The sequence below is a fragment of the Aythya fuligula genome, chromosome 2 (assembly GCF_009819795.1).
Source record: "Aythya fuligula isolate bAytFul2 chromosome 2, bAytFul2.pri, whole genome shotgun sequence".
Taxonomy (NCBI): Eukaryota; Metazoa; Chordata; class Aves; order Anseriformes; family Anatidae; genus Aythya; species Aythya fuligula.
In genome coordinates, this window is record NC_045560.1 from 54,025,422 (window position 1) to 54,041,086 (window position 15,665).

The 15,665-nt window shown below is 39.6% G+C and overlaps 1 protein-coding gene across 5 annotated transcripts in view; it reads left to right on the plus strand.

Moving 5' to 3' along the window:
* Positions 1 to 15,665, plus strand: part of TNS3 (tensin 3) — a 246,082-nt gene that overhangs the window by 215,619 nt on the left and 14,798 nt on the right. For all 5 annotated transcript variants that reach the window (XM_032182218.1, XM_032182221.1, XM_032182222.1 and 2 more), the window contains 5 exons: positions 5,184 to 5,355; positions 7,934 to 8,577; positions 9,202 to 9,288; positions 12,171 to 12,302; positions 14,777 to 14,872. In XM_032182218.1, the coding sequence (XP_032038109.1) occupies positions 5,184 to 5,355; positions 7,934 to 8,577; positions 9,202 to 9,288; positions 12,171 to 12,302; positions 14,777 to 14,872 (1,131 nt within the window). The remainder of the gene's footprint in view (positions 1 to 5,183; positions 5,356 to 7,933; positions 8,578 to 9,201; positions 9,289 to 12,170; positions 12,303 to 14,776; positions 14,873 to 15,665) is intronic.

Genomic DNA, 15,665 nt, shown 5'->3' on the forward strand with positions numbered 1-15,665 from the left:
AGCTCGTATTGTAGGGAGCAGAACAGTGACTTAGAGTAACTTGAGGATTTTGACTGTATTTTTTAAAATCATTCAGAGCACGTTAGCTATCACCTTTGAACCAAAAGGAATACAGAGATGAGATTCTGTGGGGATCTGCTAACATACGAGGCATGCTAATGGAATGACAGCTCTTTGATTTCCCTACCGGACTACTTTCTCAAAAGCTGTGGGGTGATGTTGCCATTCAGCTGCTACAAGAAAAGAGAAAAAGGAATGCTTTTACATACCTTTTATCTGGACCCTGGCTTGGGTTAAGCCACTCTGCTTCTTTTTTTTCCTTTGCCTTTTTTTTTTTTCCTTTTTCTTTTTTAATTTTTTATTTTTTTTCCTTTTTTTTCCTCTTTTCTCCTTTCCCCTTCCTCCTTTTTTTTTTTTCTTTCTTTCTCTCTTACTTTTTACATTTCATTTTTCTTCTTTTAAGATAGGACATGTAGTGGATTCAAGTAGAATCCACTATAACATCTTACTTTCATATCACTGTTCTCCTGGGTACATCCAAGAGCTGCTTACAAATAGAAGATTCTTGCAACTTTTACTATTTTTTTCCCTTTGCTGCTAAGTGGGATGGTTGAATAGCAAGCTGGACCTTCTAACTTGCATATGGTCACAATAATATTTGTTTTTATTCCTGAGTGTCCCTTTTCGTCAATGTATGATGCAAAGAGTGCTGTTCATCTCTTAGGTTCTGTCTGTAAAGCTGATCGTCAGTGTCAGCAATTGTAGGTATTTTGACCTCAGCGTTTAAAGAGACACGAACATGATATTAGTTTTTGTGTGTCGGTTCTTTTAGTAGGGACCTGCACTTTTACATTGTCAGTGTTCTAACAGACCTAACAGTGTAGATTGAGAGGATCTGAAGCAAGAAGCACCAGTAGATTGCAGCAAACATGCCAGAGGAGTTTGTACCATGCATACAAAAAATCCTGTAGAAACTATAAGCTTGTACAGTAAAGGGTTAACAGCTGACTGGTGAGTGTGGACTCTGTATCAGACAATAGAGAGGACATAGCTGAAATATTTGGCAAGCTTGTTTTTAATTGAAATATAAACAAAGCTGCTTTCATGATAAGTGCCTTTCAGATATATTTGTTTCTAGCCTGGGAATAGTTATGCAGAGTTCGCGTTCATTTTGCAGATTACATGCCTGGCTGCCTGTGGCTTTTCACTGTTAATCTTTTACATGTGTGAAAATTTGGATATGAAAAGAAATGCTGTATCTGTCAGCATTCAGTCAGTGGTCTTTCTGTCATGCAGCTTTCAGTGATGTAAAGGTAATAGTGACAATCCAAAGCCTGAAACAAAGAAGAGTCACGTCTTCGTTCATATCTTTAAGCAAGTGCCTAAGTGGTGGGAGGAGAGGACTTTGCTATGTATAAATGCTTTGGTTTAAGTCTTGTGCACATACTTGAGATTGCATAACAGTGGGAGAAGATTTTAAGTTATTTCATAATTAGCTCCCCGTCCCTTTCTGCCCCCAGGTTCTTTGTAACAGGAGTCCAATGACTCCCCTACACAGTCTGATACCAAGGGGACAAGTATAGAGGCACTGGCGGAAATAAAAAAAATATATATGGAGTTAAGCCTGTGATCATAATCCCCATGCCTGCTGGGAATGCTTTATCCTCTCCTGTATCGTAACAGAGTTGTCTCAACCTGTAGTATAACTGGGAGGCATCTGCAGGTTCACATACATAAATGAAATGTCAGTTGCACCTAAGACATATTGCCTTACAGATGCAGCTCTGAGTAGATCCATTTGCTTTTAGTCTATGGAAGGTTGCATTACTGGGGAGGCTCAAGTGCTCATCAGGCATACAACGTTAGTTTGACCAACCCACGTTCAAGTAACCATTTTTGTTCCCTCAGATAATAGTTAAGACAAAGTATTACTTGTTTATTACATATTAAAATATTTGTTTATGGCTTAACATCAGTCTTTATAATACTTGGGAGCACCACTGATTTCAGCAGGAATATGGCCTAAGACTGTGTTTGCACCAGTGTGAGAGTGAATACAATATATCTGAACTATTATAGATTCAGATTTTCTTAGCTCTTCCCCACCACACCCATTTCTGTAGGCATTTCCTTTAAAGTTCACTTTAATGGCTGGCATGGATCTAATTAATGCTAGTTAAAGACATTTTGGTAGTTTTCTAATGCTTTCCTCATCCAGTTAAGTGGTTGCTCTGTACAGTATGTGTGCTATGTGAGGAATTCAAATGGTTTTCAGATAGAGCACTGTTTTGCAGGTTTTCTTATCTCAGGCATTTCTTTTAAGTACCTTCCATCGTCCTGATTCGAATAATAGCAGAGACAGACTGTGCCATGAAAAGTATTGAAAAGATTTCTTTGGACTTGCTTCAGTGGAGGTCACAGAAATAGTGAGAATCTTCCTTCTTTTTACATCATTAGAATGATTTCCTTATGGAAAAAATTAAGATTATTTTTAGTCTTTGTTGGGCTGGAGTTGTTCTCTAGCTGTCTTTTTTGTTGTTGTTTTTCTTCTCCACATCAATCTTTTCAAGTGTATCTAGTACTCTAGAGAGAGTAGAGACTGTTTCATCTGTGGTCTCCTCATTGGTTTCAGTCTTGCAGATGTTGAGGTGATTGGAACTATTCAGGTGTATGAAGCTATTCAGATGCTTAAGCACATGCAGTATCATATTGCATGGCCTTCTCTGAGGTAGAAAATAGCGCAGTTGAACATGAGCATATGTGAAAGGGTTTTGGATTTTTTTAGCGTATGCCAGAATAATTAAATGACAAGCTCCATAGAGCTTGAGTAGTTATAGCAATGCACCTGCAAAGAAAAGGAATAAATTGTTCCTTTATAAAACTCTTCAGTAGTAGGGATTTGAGGGAATAGTCCTGAGGGAAGTGGTGGATGAATTTGCTAGGTCACTATATTTAAAAAGTCATGCCAGTCTGGGGAAGTTCCCACCGACTGGGAGAGAGGAAACATAACCACTGTTTTTAGGAAAGGGAAAAAAGGAAGACCTGGGGAACTACAAGCCAGTCAGTCTCATCTCTGTGCCAAGCAAGATCATGGGACAGATCCTCCTGAAACTATGCTAAAGCACATGGAAAACAGAGAGGAGATTGGTGGCAGTTAGCATGGCTTCACTAAGGGCAAATCAAACCTGACAAATTTGGTGGCCTTTTACGATGGTGTTACAGTGCTGGTGGAAAAGGGAAGAGCAACTGATGTCATCTACCTGTACTTCTGAAAAACATTTCATATGGTCCTGTACAATATCCTTGATTATAAAATGAAGAGACATGGATTTGAGGGATGGACCACTCAGTGCGTAAGGAATCAGCTGGAAGGTCTAACCGAGAGTTGTGGTCAATGGCTCAATGTCCAAGTGCAGACATTGGTGATGAGTGGTGTCCCTCAGAGGTCTGTATTGGGACGAGTATTATCTAACGTATTTGTTGCTGACTTGGATAGTGGGATTGAGTTCACCCTCAGGAATTTTGCAGATGACGCTAACCTGAGTAATGCAGTTGACATGTTGGGTGGAAGAGATAGGGTGGGACCTTGACAGGCTGGAGGGTTGGGCTGACAGGAACCTCATGAAGATCAGCAAGGGCAAATGCAGGTTCTTGCACCTAGGGAGGAATAGCCCTAAGCACCAATATAGGCTGGTGTGTGTGTGTGTCCTGTTAAGAGTACAGCTCTGCAGAGAGGGATCTGGGAGTCCTGGTGGGCCGCAGGCTGACAACGAGTCAGCAATGTGCCCTTGTGGACAAGAAGGCCAATGATATCCTGGGCTGCATTTGGAAGAGTGTTGCCAGTAGGTCAAGGGAGGTGATCCTCCCCCTCTACTCAGCCATGGTGAGGCCACACCTGGAGTATCATGTTCAGTTCTGGGCTTCCCAGGACACGAGGGATGTAGAACTACTGGAGCAAGTTCAGAGGAGGGCTATGAAGATGATGAGAGGAATGGAGCTCCTGTCGTACGAGGACAGGCTGAGAGAACCGTGTCTGTATAGCCTGGAAAAGGGAAGACCGAGGGGAGACCTCATTAATGTATATAAATACCTGAAGGGAGGGTGTAGAGAGGATGGCACCAATCTCTTTTCAGTTTCGCCCAGTGAGAGGACAAGAGGCAACAGGCACAAACTGAAGCACAGGAGGTTCTGGCTGAATATGAGAGGGAACTGGAACAGGTTGCCCAGAGAGGCTGTGAAGTCCCCTTCTCTGGAGATATTCAAAACCCGCCTGGATGCCATCCTGCGTAATGTGCTCGAGGTGATCCTTCTCGGCAGGGGTGTTGGATTAGATTGTCTTCAGAGGTCCCTTCCAACCCTGCCTATTCTGTGATTCCATGATTCTGAGATGCCATCCAGAGGGACCTTGACAGTTTTGAGAGATTGGCCTGTGCAAACCTCCTGAAAGTCAACAAGGCCAAGTGCAAAGTCCTGTGCCTGTGTTGGGGCAATCCCAAACATGAATAAAGACTGGCTTAAGGAGCCTCTCCCAGTTGTCATGACCTTTCAAAAGTTATCAGGAGTGGCCTTGCAGTGGCATTGGCCTTGCAATGGTATCAGCCTTCTCCCTCAGCTCTAGAGGGAACTACCATCAGGCCCCAGTGGGCTTGCATATATCCAGTTTGTTAAATGCTCCCTTGCTTGGTCCTTCTTATCCAAGTCAGTCTTCCTTGATCCAGACTTTCTCTATATTTCAGGGACTTGAGATTCCCGAAGGCTGGGCTTACTGGGAAAGACTGGGGTGAAGAAGACATTGAGTACCTTGACCTTTCCTGTCATTTGCCACTGAGTGCCCTGCCCCATTCAGCAGTGGGCTGAAGGTTGGGCTGAAATAACCCTCCAGTTTTTTTATCACTTCGCTGTTAAAGTGCATGCTGTATATAGTTAGGTAGGAAACGTGAACAGACATTTCTGTCTTAACACTGGGCTGTGGAATGCAGAACAACTTGCCTCTGCCATTTGTTCTCCTGCTGGATGTTTTCAGCAATCAGTGTTGTGAAATAAAATGTTACTGTTTAAAACGTAAAAAATAGTTTTATTAAAAGCAAAATTGGTCATTTTATAAACACTTTCAGGCAGTACAAGGCCTGTAAAAATGTGAGTTGTTTTTCAATTTGTCTTGTATTTTGTTTCCTTTCTTGCAGAATCTCAAAGTTACAAAGAAGCCCTTAACCACTCTATGATAATGTCTGACAGCACCATGGGTGCCAACCCTGCTTTGATGAGGTCCAACATGCAGATGGATCCTTCCTTTCAGCGGTGTTTAGCATCTTCATGTACTGCTTCAAGTAACAGTTCTATCCCGGTGGGAGAAAGGTAGGAAAAGATTCTCTGACCTGATCGTTTAGTTCTCATTATTGTGATTGCCAGCGAAGATGTTATGCTTGCTTGTTCATTGCAGAGCATTTTTACAAGAACTTTTGAGTTTGGTTGTGATATGTGATTATGTTGTTGCCCACCATCTGGAAGTTAACACATCCACAGATGTTTTTTATATGTCTGAGAGGCACATGTGGTTTTAAAGAAAATCTAGGAATACAAAAATGAATAGGGACTATCAGTGGTCAGTCATGAACAATTACTTCTATTTACTTATTAGAAGGGGTGTTTTATTACAGCTGATAATGTTTCCTTCTCTATCACTCTGCAACAACATTCTTTTGTGGCTAACTGACCTTTTCATGGATAATTGGTTCCTTTTTCACAGTAAGTAAGTACTTGGAATGCTGTTGGTTGATGTGTCAAACTCTCAGTAAGGACTTAAGTGTGTTGATTTCTATATGTTTTCCTATCTAATTAATTTCATTTTGAGTCAGTACTTGGACTGTGAAAGAAGTTTCCTGTTGTAATTACGACTGTGAATCATAATAATCTTGTTAGGGGATCCTGTTGTTTCCCCTAGCAAAGTGGGTTGCACCTGGCATCCAGAACTCACTCAAAGTGTTGATTCATATTTAAAGTAGTGAGAATTTAATGGTACACATTTATCAGCTTGAGCTGGGTTCCTCCAAGGAGGGACCCCACTCAAGACTTTACTTGGATTCTTACACCCATACAATCTTAATTTTGTCCACTATGGTCCAATCAGTTCTTCACACATATACATTATGTTACTTCAGACTGGCAATTCTTTGTTGCAGAGCATAATATCTTCTCTTATCTCCTGGGGCACGCTCTCGTTCTGCTATGTCCTTGGTCAGCACATCCCCACCCCCCAACCACACAAAATGTTGCTCAATCACCACTACGTAACAGGTTCAGGTTATGGGAGCTCGTACTGCGGCCTAAGGCTTCACCAGATTTGCCTGACTAATGTCAAACAATAGCTACCTGAGTTCCTTACATGCCAGTAGCTTGTTTCTCTTTTGCTCTGTATCAAGTATGTTAGTATTTTCTGAGGAGAAGCCAATTTGACATTTAATTATAAGTGGATATGAATTACAAGCTTATCAGGCAATGCAGTCATTATCAAGTTTGCATTCCTTCCTTAAACTTTATCTAGAATTTTTTGTTCCCTTCTTTTTAGGCGTTTTATTTTTCCTGTTGCTTTTCATTTCATCTAGCTGATAACTACAGCTTGTGTTTTTTTTTCTTTCTTTTGGAATGGTTCCTTTCCGCCCTTTGCTTCCCTTCCATTTTTTGATGGTCCTCCTACTTGGATCCGTTCAAATCTACTGGTATCCATTTCCACAGTTCACTTTTAATTAAAACTTTCTTTATAATTTTTTAAATATTTTTTTATTTTTTATAATTTTTATGCCAGTTCTTTTCACTTTCTATCTCAAAATGGGTTTGTTCTCTCTTTACATATGATATTGCTGATAATGTTTTTCAGCCAAAATTAAAGGGGCATCTCACTTTCAGAAGAAAGAAGCCAATTTAAACTTTCATCAGATGGTTTTGTCAGAAGCATAGTCTGTGGTGTTTAGAAGGATATTTGTTATCCTTCACTTGGGCAGGTGGAACTCTTATCCAGTAGAATAATATAATGTTTACTATTGTCTATATAAATAATAAATATATAAATACTTAACATTTAAGTTCATCAATCAAACAGAAGCTTGGAAAAGTGTTTCTCGTTCTCTGTATTGTTTTATGTTTGTTGTTTCCATATGCAAAAATTAACCACTGGACCTGTTTCTCTTCTGCTTGCAAGATAAATTTTATTAGAAAGGGGCCTGATCTAACAGTTGGGTCTTGTGGAATGTGTTCTTACCATGCTTATTCACTTACTGTGTGATGGTGAACAACTCTGTCCTTAGCTCTTGTCTTGCATTCTTTCCCTTTTCCCCTTTTTCTCTTCCCTCTTTCCCCTTTCCCTTTCTCCCCCCTTTTTTAAAATAAACATAAGAGACTCTGCATGTAAGATCTGTTGTGGTAGTGTCAGTTTTGTTCCATAAACTTTTGTCATTGCCTTTGATGACAGCCTTGGCTTAACAGCCTCCTACTGCTCTTTTTCAGCCAGTGCTGTAAGTCACCATATGGAGGTTCTCCAGGACCTCTGTCTGTGAAGCAATGTTGTACACAGTCTCACTGAATCAATTCATATTAAAAGTAACTCTCTCAGTTAGGAGGCAGGAGTGTTTATAACAGTGCTGAATTTGGTGGCCTGACTTACAGTACAAGCGCAGATATGGTGTCATCAGCATTGCTGGATGGAGGGTGAGATAAGGCAGAAATTAATGAACTACATTGAAGAAATGAATGATCAGGGTGGGGCTGAAGTCCCTTGTTCCAGCTGTATTGCCAAATCTTTCTTTTTGTCAAAGTGTACCTCAGTGAGCAAGTGATTGCTTTCAATGATGACCACAGTATGGACTGTGTAGTGACTTCTTAGGAAAATTATTTGGCTGTTTTGTTATTTTTGTGTTCGATTTTTTTTTTTTTTTGACAGCTCTCCTACAAAAGAATGTCATTGGCTTGAAAGCAGCCCTAAATCTTCCCCATCGCTCCAGCTTTCAATGGGAAATAACAGGCCAACACGAAGTTACCTTGTGCCTTCGGAATTTTCACACCCTGTGCAAGATGGTTCTCTCTTGTCTCATTTCCAAACCCCAGGACTGCAAGCTGTCACCCGGAGCAGCCTGGAGAAATCGCCAGTGGAGCAGCAGCAAGAACCTGCTAACAGTTGCAGTGCCCGGGCCTACCGGAACTACAGTGGGGGCAACATGGTCTGTAGCTCCCCTCCAGAGGAGAAACAAGCTACTTTCATAGCCAACACTAGCATCTCTCCTAAAACCATGAGCTCATCAGTGGCAAGTGCAGAGGACAATGTCTTTTTGGCACAAAACTTTCTTACAGTGGCCTCTGGACACAATAGTCAAAACAATACGGTTCATCAGCACCTTGGAGGGAACCTACATTCTCAACCACCTCTTCCAGAGAAAAAGAGGTCCTCTGAAGAGGACCGTTCCTTCACCTCTGTCTCACCTTCTTCAAGTGGCTTCTCTAGCCCCCACAGTGGAAGTACAATCAGCATCCCATTCCCAAACATCCTCCCAGATTTCTCAAAAATTTTAAGCACTTCCCTCGTGCCAGGTAGGTTCTGCATCAGAGAAATGCAAAATACTTCTGAGTTGTATGAGTTTAGCTCCCATTTAGGGGATTTTTAAAATGAGGAGGGGGAAAAAACCACCAGAATAAAAATGGCAGAAAGGACTTGAATGCTTGCAATAAGAGGCACCATTTCATTGGTTTTAGATGTATTATTCTGAGGACAGTGCTGCAGAACTGTTTCTGCCCTTCCTTAATTGTCAGCCAGGGGTAGCCCACCTTTTGAGCTGTGAAACCACAAACAAGGAGTATGCAGTCCAACCTCTCCTAATAAAGGCTGGTTTCTTTGCGCATCTTTGCTATATTCATGTCAAGAATAGTTACAAATATCGATATGTATTCACTGGGTCCCACTGAAAAACTTTATGTTTGGTGTAGCTTTATAAATGTAAAAGTTTTTCATATTCTTTAGGTTTTGCAAAATTAACCTTTAAGAGGGCTTTTGGAGTCTTAACATATGGTTCTAAAACAGTTCAAAGTTCCTCTCTGTTGTCCTTCTAATCATGAGTTTTTAGAATTATTAATGTGGTTGGAAGTTAAAAAGAAAGGCAAAAAATGCTTTTATATTTAGAAAATTTCTTAACTTCTCTTTCCCCTTTTATTTTATAGAAAACACAACGGATAAACATGTGACTGTGAAATTTGTCCAGGACACATCCAAGTTCTGGTATAAACCAGATATTTCAAGAGAACAAGGTATAACAATTGATGTATATTCTGAGGCATATGCTTGCAGAAAGGCTAGTTGGTGAATGTGTCTTATTTTTTTTTTTATGACTACCAGACATCTAAAATAATTACGGAAAGAAATACAAAATCTATAAGGGCTGAAGACAACTTCAATTTATTTTGTCCAAAGGCAGAGTTTGAGAGTGGAGGGCATTCAAATATTTCAGACAAATTATTATCCTAACTTGAATAACTACATAGTAATTTGAGTATTCCTGTGGTAGCTTCTGCAAAAGTGCTTTACTGAGAAACTAATTTGTCTGTTGCCTTCTCACAACGATGGAAGTTGTTTTAAGGTATGCTGAAAGAAAATCTGAGCAGAATATGCTCTATTAATACAATCTAATATTATGGTGAGTCTTCACCAGCGTGCCTGGCAAAACTATTTAGCCCTCCAGAGTTTGGAGTAGCAAGCATGTATGATTCAATAACAAACAACTGCTGCTCTCAGAAACCGTTTGAGTACAAATGTGATGTTCTGGCATAATTTCAGCCATGTGTGTTGCCCTGTGTAGATAGGTTGAGAGCAGTCCTTGTCTACCAGTTGTTCTGTAGCCTAAATTTCACTTCCAGCTGCAAGTGACATACATTATTTCTTAAAGATCACAAAATAACACTCCTATGGAATAACATCTTTATGATGTACAATATAGATACATCTATATGTAGATATATTACTGAATGAGAGGGGAAAGTTTTTGTTTCATGTATGAAAATACATGAAAACATTTCCATGTATGAAAATACATGGAAACTTATACTTTGACCCTGCATCCATATGTAAATAAAGTATTTTGGATGCTTTGTAAATGCAGTCAGTCTGACTGACCATCCTTGTGTCTGTACTGTAATATTGGGCTATACTGAATAGCATTTAGTAAGCTATTGAAAGCATTTTAATCTGGGATTCTTAAAATGAAGTTGTTGAAAAGGAAAATGTCAAAGCAGTTCTGCATTGGGAAGGAATTTTACATCATCAGACTTGGAACTAAAACCAAATAGCTTTCAGCTATTGGCAGATGATGAATTGCTGTGTCTGTCTAGTTCATATTTTCTCAGACTGTGAGGATGCCCCTTATAATGTGGTGGTAAATAGGAGCCTAGGAGGATAAAGGTCATAGAAAATGGATTATTTATTCACCTCTGGATCATGTTTCACTGTTTGTTTCATTTCACTCTCCTTCCCATTTTCTGCTCCCCACCCATAATGAGCACTGAGTGCTCTGCAAATGGGCAGAAACAGTTTCCTGTCTTGATGTGGATTTAAAGAGGAGACTAGATCATAAAGGAATGTTAAACCTAGCTGCTTGAACAAATGGAAACAATTATCTTCCCAACTTTGTAGTATGCCTCTTTTACCAATTAAAATCCATTTTTAAAAGTGAGGTTAAGATTTTTGGTTATTAGATTTTAGTCTGTAGCAGACTTATGCCAAACAAGAGCAGTTTTCTTGCAAATGATTTCTAGGAAGACTTTGTATCATTCTTCAAGCAGAGATCACAGACTATAGATGTAAAGTGTTTCAGTGTTTGGACATTCGAAGAGCAAATACCCACTTTCATCCTGTTTTGCTTTAAAACACATAATAGAGTGAGAGTACTTTGCAGAGACAGAAACATTGTTTATAGATGAGAACCGATGGCCTCTGACTATTGAAGCTACATAAGAAAAGAAATACACTGTTGTCTGTTCAGCCTGGGAATTAAAATGCTGTGCTTTCTGTCATGATTCTAACAATTTGACAATATGTAAACAGGAATCAGCTTGCCCTTTTTTCTTAAAAAGAAACAACATGGGGCCAGGAAAATTGGGAATAGGGCCACATTTTCTTTGCCTGGGCTGTGTGTGCACATGCACATACTTGAGGTGTAGTTTTTGTCATTTTGCTCTTATTTTGCTGCATTTCCTTTGATATGGTCACTGAGATCAGAAAAAAAAAAAGAAAGGGACAAAACTCATATTTAATCTCTTCACCTTTTAGTACATTTTCCAAGTATAAGTGTCAGGTATTTTTTTTTTTAGTTTAGTGTGTGGCATTTATTTTTTGGTTTGATTTGGTTTTACTTTTTTAAGGGAGGGTTGTCTGCCATGAACTTACACCTAAAATTTCATTTGGAGCTTACATCAGCACTGTCAGCTTGAAGCTGCATTTGCATTGCCAGAAAGTTCATATGTGGCTATCAGTATCGCTTATGATCATCAGTATCAGACTTGATTACCTAGGTCAGTACTGCAACAGTAGTTGTTAACTAATGTTTGCACGGTATTCTTGATAAATGGAAAAGCATGTAGCAAATGAAAACTCATGCACAGACCTTTGGTGTTTATTCAGATTCCAGCTTCAATTTTGTTGTATCATTTCTGTTGTATCATTCACAGCTCCAAGTGATCCCAACTACATGTGTGCAGGCACTGACCTGAGGCACAGATTTAAGCTACTGTGTAAAAATCAACTTAAGCTACTGTGTAAAAATCAGTTGTAGCCTAGTGGGTGGTAGAAATCTGTTGACTTGTCAATGTAACAGCAGTTTACCACTACTCAGCATTTTCTTCTGGAAGCACTGATTGCATGAACCCTGGTAGAACCTGCATCTTTCACAGTTAAAAAAAGTCACTAGGGATCTGTATTTCAGGCTTACTTTGAAATAAGTATCCATGAAATTCACATGAGATGTTTTTAGTCAGATCTCCCCAAATACGTTCAATTATAGTCTCTTCTACAGCAGTGGAGACATATAAAGGATCTTATTTTCTTTACTCTCCTTTTAATTATAGATTTGCACCTGTAATTTTTGAGTGTGTGTATTGTTTTGGAAATGTTTTTCTCTCTTCTCTAAAATTCTTTACAGCCATTGCTGTTCTCAAGGACAAGGAGCCTGGGTCATTCATTGTTCGAGACAGTCATTCTTTCCGGGGAGCCTATGGGCTAGCAATGAAAGTTGCTACACCACCTCCTTCTGTTCTGCAGTTAAATAAGAAAGGTACTGTATGCCTTCTATCTGTCCTTTAACAAACCACACGTTAGAAAGTCTGTATTACTGTGTGTTAATCAGTAGGAATCTTCCTACTTACAGTAAGTGCAACTTGAATTACAGGCTCCATTTAGTTCCTGGCACTAGTATCTTATTGAATGGGACTGGATAAGATGTTTGTTCTTCAGTTTGACCATGGCTTGTGAATGTATGTATATTGTGGCAGCACATGTATCATACCTTACCAACCTGACACAAAAACCGTCATCTCTGTAATGGGTCCTCCCTAGAAATTAGAAGTCTGTGTTTCATCCTCATACGATCATGCAGAGCTTTCACTTGGCTGGGATGTTGAATATTTTTGACCCCAGGATTTTGTTTTGAGACAGTTCAATGTTATAGAAAAATCTTAGGAGGTTACCTAAGGAAAGATGATAGTTGTTTAAAAGAAGTGATGAAATACGTATATTCTCCCAGCTCTATTGCCTCCATATATAACTTGTGCCTGATAGTTGTGAAAGCTAAAATGAAAAGAACACAAAGAAAGCATAAATCAATCTATGGGATCCCAGTAAGCAGTATCTGTAGTGTTCTTGGCTCATTGGTGCTACTAGAAAGGAAATGGGGTGAGGAATTGGGGTGATTTTCATTGCCGGGGGGGGATAAGCAAACATAGATCACAGGAAAGCACTGAATCTTAGTGTGGAAGTGTGCTTTGCTCTTTCTTTTTTTCTTTTTGCTAAGATTTAAAGCTTACTCAGAGAGAAGTGGCAACATCAGCAATCCACTTGTATTACAATAACATTTTTGAATTCTCTATACTTCATATGTTATCTTGAGATTTCTTATAAAAATTGTCATATAATACTTCTTTTTGTTGTCAAGCAACATCAACAGAACCACTGCAGTGTCTAATTTGAGGTAGACGGTAGGGGTGCACTGGTGATAGCAACTGCAAGGAGGCAAATGGAATAGCTGTAGGTGTTTTTATTAATCTCTTCTTATAAGATCAATGAAATCCAGGAAGACATGAAAGTTCAAGCTCTACTAGTGTTTAAGAGCCAGTTTATGTTAGTTGTACTACAGGTAAGTGGTAGCAAAAGAAAATTGTAATCAAGACTCTAGTATTCTTCCAGTTCACCCTCAGTGATATTTAGCTTCGATTCCTACTGCTTCATCCTGGAGGGCACGAATTTGTTCAGTCTCATAGAATCATAGTTTGGAAAATACCTCCAAGATCAACTAGTCCAACTGTCCCCCTACCAACCAATATTACCCACTAAATCATGTACCACATCCAACCTTTCCTCAAACACCCCTAGGAATGGTGATGCCACCACCACCCTGGGCAACCCATTCCACTGCTTAACTACTCTTTTTATATTCGTTTATTCTTAATATTGTATGAAAATAATGGCAAGTGGTAAGCTGTTTGAAACGGTGAACTCTGCAGTACTTGCTTGCATATAGGTTTCTGCTGTCCAGATTAATGTGTTCATCTATATTAGTCTGAAAGTGAGCCTTTGAGGATATGTGTTCACTGGACAATCAGATGGCTGATACAATCAGATTCAAAGGCAGCATTTATTCATAGCTCTTCTGTTGAGGTTTGAATGATTTGGCAGCTTTGCTCTATTGCTATAAACTAACCCTTTCATTGCTTGGAAAGAGCTCCAGTTTGTAGGCAGGTGTGAAATACCATGAACTAGTCCTTCAAGAAATAGTGAAGTTGTCTTAATTATATGTATGCAAATTAATGTATATGTTTAAAAGAATGGTAAATCTCAAGGGAATTTTTATTCTTTAAATCTCTTCATTATATCCCAGTTACAATTTCAAGATTTGTCTTAGAGCCTTGGGACATAAAAACTGTATTTTAATGAGATACAAAAACCTGAGTATTTCATATAATTGCCATAATTCATGTAGTTGCCTTAGGAGCAAAGGCTTGGAGTAAAACTCAAAACATTTTAAAACTTAAAAATTCATTGAGAGACTTGGCATTATGCATGTACAGCTAAATCTTCTATTGTTTTGATCTGGAAAGTTCTGTGAGAAATTTTCAGTCCTGTCACTAGAAATGTGAGTATTTTGTCATACTTTTACTCCCTTGTCACATTGGATACAAGTTCTTCTAATTCGCAAGTACACCAGAATTTCTAGCCATTAGTTTTCCAAATTCATATTCCTCTCTGTAGCTGGGATACCAGTGCATATTTGGATGTCAGTCCATAATAATACTAGAAGATTTTCCACTGAATATCTAAAGTGAGCTATCTGCTTGTTTGATTTTTTTTTCCCCAGAATTCTCTTTTTACTACATCTTGTAATCTTGCAGCAGAGCAGCTCTAATGTGTTTGGCATGCTTTGTATAAAACATTTGGTGTTAATGTGGAAAACTGCTTCATAAAGACCTGCTAATTTGTGAGACTACTCTGTTCCTTGCTTCTCTTCATGCCCTTTCTCGTTCTTTTTTAACACAGTTGGAGATTTGTCGAATGAGCTTGTAAGGCATTTTCTGATTGAATGCACTCAGAAGGGGGTGCGCTTGAAAGGATGCCCAAATGAACCATACTTTGGTAAGTACTGTGCATCACAGGGACACAGAAATTGGAAATAGTTTGTGTTTGACAGAGATGTTTTACAGACTTCAGTGGAGTGGAGATGAGAGAATACTTTGCTCAAGTCTTGAAGATTTCTGTAGGAATCCATTCCAGGGTTGTTGTAGTAGCAGCCTTGTACACATTTACCTTAAGAATATGTGCAGGACACTCTGGCACTTCAAGCTTCCAGCTGTCACGCTTATCAACCACTACCAACATTGCTGCAGATAGCTTTGTGTGGTGGTTTTACTCAGGTGTGCAGCAGAGTAAAACAGCTGCTCCACTCCCCATCCTCAAAGGGAAAGGGGAGAAAATACGATGAAAAGGGCTCAAGGGTTGAGATAAGGGTAAGGAGATTACTTAACAATTATTGTCACAGACAAAACAGACTCAACATTAGGGGGATTAGTCAAATTTATTGTCTATTACTAACAGGCTAGAGACGTGAAGAAACAAAGAAACCAAAAACGCCTTCTCCCCTCCTCCAACCTCTTCCACCTCCTCACCCTGAGTAGCACAGGGAAACACGGGAATGGGTGTTGTGGTCAGTCTATAGCACTTTGCCTCTGCTGCTCCTTCACGGTCACTCTGCCCCTGCTCTAATGTGGGATCCCTCGCACGGCATGCAGTCCTCCCTGAACCAATCCTGCGGGGGCTGCCCACAGGCAGCAGCTCTTCAAGAACTGCTCCAAATATGGGTCTATACCATGGGGTCCATCCGTCAGGATCAAACTGCTCCAACCTGGGTCCCCCACGAGCAGCAGCTCCT